Raw genomic sequence first — 4,374 nt, 5'->3', positions numbered from 1 at the left:
TAAATAGGGGAGGGCAGAAAACGTACAAGTATTTGGTATAGTCTATGTAAAAGTGGGAAGTGAATAGTTGTGTGATGAAGCAAATTGGAGGTGAGTATGTGCAATTGAAATGAAGGTATAGCAGCATTGAGGTTCCCGAGATAGACATGTATATGTACCAACTGAAAAATCCAAGTACAATGATAATTCTAAATGTGCATTGCAGGCAAATTGAAGGTTCAAGGTAGCATGTTAGCTTAGCAACTTAAATGCATGGATAGCACCAATGAAGTTCCTGAGGTAGACACGTACATGTAACAACTGAAGACATCATTATCAGACTTTGCAAGGCAGTGCCAGAATCCAGTAGTACAAAGAGAATAACGCAACTAGGTCTCTGAGAGGAAGTTCTATGTCGTGTGGATGGGTTGGAATGGTTAGCGATGGGTCACAGAGTTCAGCAGGGTTACAGTGGATGGGAAGAAACTGTTCCTGAGCCTGCTGGTGTGGGAACGAAGAGACCTGTAACGCCTTCCTGATGGTAGGAGGGTAAACAGTTTGTGGGATGGATGTGAAGGGTCCCTGATGATGCCGTGTGCCCTAGGCAGACACCAATTAGCGCTAGAGGTCCACAATGGCTGGGAGCTGGGAACCAGTGATGTGCTGGGCGGTTTTCACCACCCGCTGTAGGGCCTTTCGGTCGGCTATGAAGCATCCACCAAACCACACTGTGGCACAGTTAGTCAGAATGCTCTCGATTGTGCAGCAGTAGAGGTTCAAAAGGATTTGGGTAGACAGGCGGCCCTTTTTGACCAGGGTTGAGGTGATCAGGGTCCAGGATAGGTCCTCAGAGATGTGGACACCCAGGAATTTGAAGCTGGACACACGCTCCATCTCAGTGCCATTGATGAGAACCGGGGCGTGACAGCAGCCTTTAGAATTCCTGTAATCCACAATGAGCTCCTTGGTCTTCATTACTGTATAAAGAGGACCAGGGTGTTGTCAGCGAACCATGCCGCCAGTCACGTGAACTCCTCCCTCTAGGCCGACACTAGGGATCCAGTGTTGGAGGGAGGCAGGACTTAAGGTGGGCCGGAACTAGTCTTTCAAAGCACTTCATGATCGTGGAGATGAGTGCGACAGGTCAGAAGTCATTCAGGTTAGACGCAGACAAGTTCTTCTGTACTGGCACAATGGTTGTGGTCTTGAAGCACATTGGGACAACCGTTTGAGCCAGTGACAGGTAGAAAGACCTTTGGCCAGCTACCCAGTGCATGTACTGTGCAGATGCCCAGGGTTGCCATCAGGACCAGCAGCCTTGCATGCATTCACCCTGTTCAGTGCAGAAGACATCGGGTGGACAGACTGAGGAGGGAGGTCAACTTCAGTTTTAATGGCTGGCTCTTTGTTGTCCCTGTCAAAGCGGGCGTAGAACCTGTTTAACTCGTCGGTGAAGGAGACGTCGCTGGCTTTGTGTGTGTGTGTGTGGGGGGGGGGGGGTGGGGGTAGGGTTACGTCGCTGCAAATGCAAGTTAAAACTCTACCATGCAAAAAATAAACCATGCATTTTACAACAGCATGGCTCTGTAGTAAAAGAGTTTGGGTGCTAAACTGGCCTGCCTGCAGTCCAGACCAAAACATTTGGCACATTATGAAACAAATACGTAATATTAGTAATATTCTCAATTAAAAATCAATGATTTGCCCAGCATTGCATTCTGTTTCTATTTGTATTTTATGCAGCGTCCCAACTTTTTCAGAAACAGGGTTATACATTTCAGACCTTCTCACTCAGTATGAACCCTATAGACCCCTCAGGTCATCAGGGTCTGGTCTGCAAACTGTTCCCAGGGTAATGTCAAAGGCAGATAAGGCAATGATTAGTTATTATACTTCAAAGAGCTGGAACAACCTGCCATAAAATCCTAGATTTGGCCCCAATACTGACCTTTGTATTCTTCTGCCTTATATTAATCCTTTCATAGTCTTTTAGCCATTTATAACATGATGATTTTATTTGCATGTTAAACGTATATCTATTACTGAAATTCTCTCAAGAAGACAGTCAGCAGAAGAAATTTCATAATGGATCTGGCCTATGAGCGTTGTGAGAACTGCACACCCGGCAAGAACACACAGTATCAAGTCCACAAGAGCACACAAAACAAAACCAATGAGGACTATGCAGTGCAACCATTTTCTTTGAAGCTTAACCGTTGATTTGTATTGCCATAATTAAATTGTTAATTCAGGAGTGGAATTAAACCTGTAAGGAGTTTACCTATCACAGCCATTAAACATCACTTATTTAAAGTGTGCTATTAGCAACAATAGTTAAACCATTTTCATTTCCCAGAATGTTTTCAATGTTTTAAAATGGTATCTTAATTCTGCAGTTCCTCAGTAAGATGCAAGTGTTCTCCCCGCCAAACCAATCCCAATTAGGGAGCTAGACTGATAACAGTACAGTATGTCCCCATTCCCAGGTATTGAACATGTTAAGACTGATAACAATAGGTTAAACAAAACCTTAATCCATAAAATAGTCTCATTAAGAATGTGACCTCGGGGTATTTTGTCATTACCCCATGGGTCTCAGATGTTGCTGTGACAGTTTAGATATTCAGATTGCCAATAAAAGAAAGATGCTGAGACTGGAGAGGTGTCATACCCAGGTAGGGTTTGGTGATCTGAAGTAGTCAACTCAGTCTGTCAGTACAGAGACCATTCAAAACTAATAGGAGAAAATACACATCAGCCATATAAATCATCAAGAACAATCTTCAGACGATTACATTTTTGACCTTTTTGGAGTCTATGTTTTAAGGGTTTCTGCTTTGTTTTTTTAATGTTTCATAATATTTATTTTTAATTCTAATGCTTTATGTATACCAGAATGTGATTATGTTTACGACTGTGCTCACTGCTTTGTACTCTATTGTGTGCCGTTGGTTGAGAAAGCCTGATGGTGCTGGATGGTTTTGCAATCAGTATCAAATAGGATATCTGGAAACCAACAACACGGTTTTGACAAAAACCTATCAATGTTGTGAGGTTGGCAGGTTTTCTGTATGGTTGACTGTTACTGTTAGTGTAATCAAAAACTGAATTTAAATAGACCAAACTTAAATTAATCTAACATTTATATATCCTGTGAAGCATAGCTTTGTGTGTCTGCTATTAATGACAACCCTGTTCAACTCCTCCCAGGAGATAGTGTTTGTGCTGCATGGACTGAATGTGACGCAAACAAACAGACACATCTACTTTGTATTTATTCTTATCCTCTACCTCTTCACCATTTTAATTAATGTAACTCTGATCTTTACTATTGTTCTAGAGAAAATGCTGCATGACCCAATGTATTTATTCATCTGTAATCTGTGTATTAACGGTATCATTGGCGCTTCATCTTTCTACCCAAATATACTTTTTCAAATTTTATTTGACTCTCATGTGGTAACTTACATTGGGTGTCTAACCCAGATATTTTTCATCTACTTCTATGTTCACTGTGAATTTACCCATTTGGCAGTGATGGCTTATGACAGATACGTGGCCATCTGTAAGCCACTCCACTACCACTCAATTATGACTATTAAAAAAGTGTGGACACTGATTCTTCAGACATGGCTTTTCTCATGGCTAGAATGTAGCATTGGTGTGGTACTATTAGCTAGATTACCCCTCTGTAGTGTTGACATTGATAGACTGTACTGCTCAAACTGGGCGGTTCTGAAGCTATCATGTGTTGACACCACCATTGACAACATCCACAGCTACATTTATATATTTTATCACTTTTTTCAGGCCATTTTTATTCTGATTTCCTATGTGAACATCGTCAAAGTATCTTTGCGTTCTGTGGTGCAGAGGAGGAAGTTCATGCAGACCTGTCTGCCTCATCTGATCACCCTGACAAACTTTGTCATGTCTCTTCTCTTTGATGTGATGTACGCTCGCTATGGCAGCAACACCAGTCTGTTGGCCCTGAGGAATATCATGGCTGTGGAGTTTCTAGTTGTTCCTCCTCTGTTAAACCCTATCATATATGGGATGAACCTCAGTCAGATTCGAAATAGAGTTACACAGATGATTAACTGTAAAGTTGTCCCTCAATGAATGCATGCATTGTTACTACCCACTTACGTATATTAACATATGTATTTGGTTAGCGTATTTTACATGGAGCTCTGGCTCACAATTAAAACATTTAATTAATTGAAATCAATGATTTAATATTATTGACTCCGATTTTGTTTCCGATTCAAGAAATCATATTGTTACCTTAACCAATTAAGTGAAATCTGCTGTAGGGGATAAGTGACTTGAACTACCTCTTGTTGTGCGGAAAACACAAAGTTTAATTAGACCAAATATTTACAAAGAGGTCCT

The 4,374-nt window shown here is 41.4% G+C and overlaps 1 protein-coding gene across 1 annotated transcript; it reads left to right on the top strand.

The window, feature by feature from the left end:
* Positions 1 to 3,162: 3,162 nt before the first annotated feature.
* On the top strand, positions 3,163 to 4,101 carry LOC105008651 (olfactory receptor 8I2-like). The gene has a single exon (XM_010867993.2). The coding sequence runs from the start codon at positions 3,163 to 3,165 to the stop codon at positions 4,099 to 4,101; it is 939 nt and encodes a 312-aa protein (XP_010866295.2).
* The last annotated feature ends 273 nt before the right edge of the window (positions 4,102 to 4,374 follow it).

Source organism: Esox lucius, chromosome 7 (assembly GCF_011004845.1).
Source record: "Esox lucius isolate fEsoLuc1 chromosome 7, fEsoLuc1.pri, whole genome shotgun sequence".
Lineage (NCBI taxonomy): Eukaryota > Metazoa > Chordata > Actinopteri > Esociformes > Esocidae > Esox > Esox lucius.
This window is presented reverse-complemented; position numbering and strand designations above follow the sequence as displayed.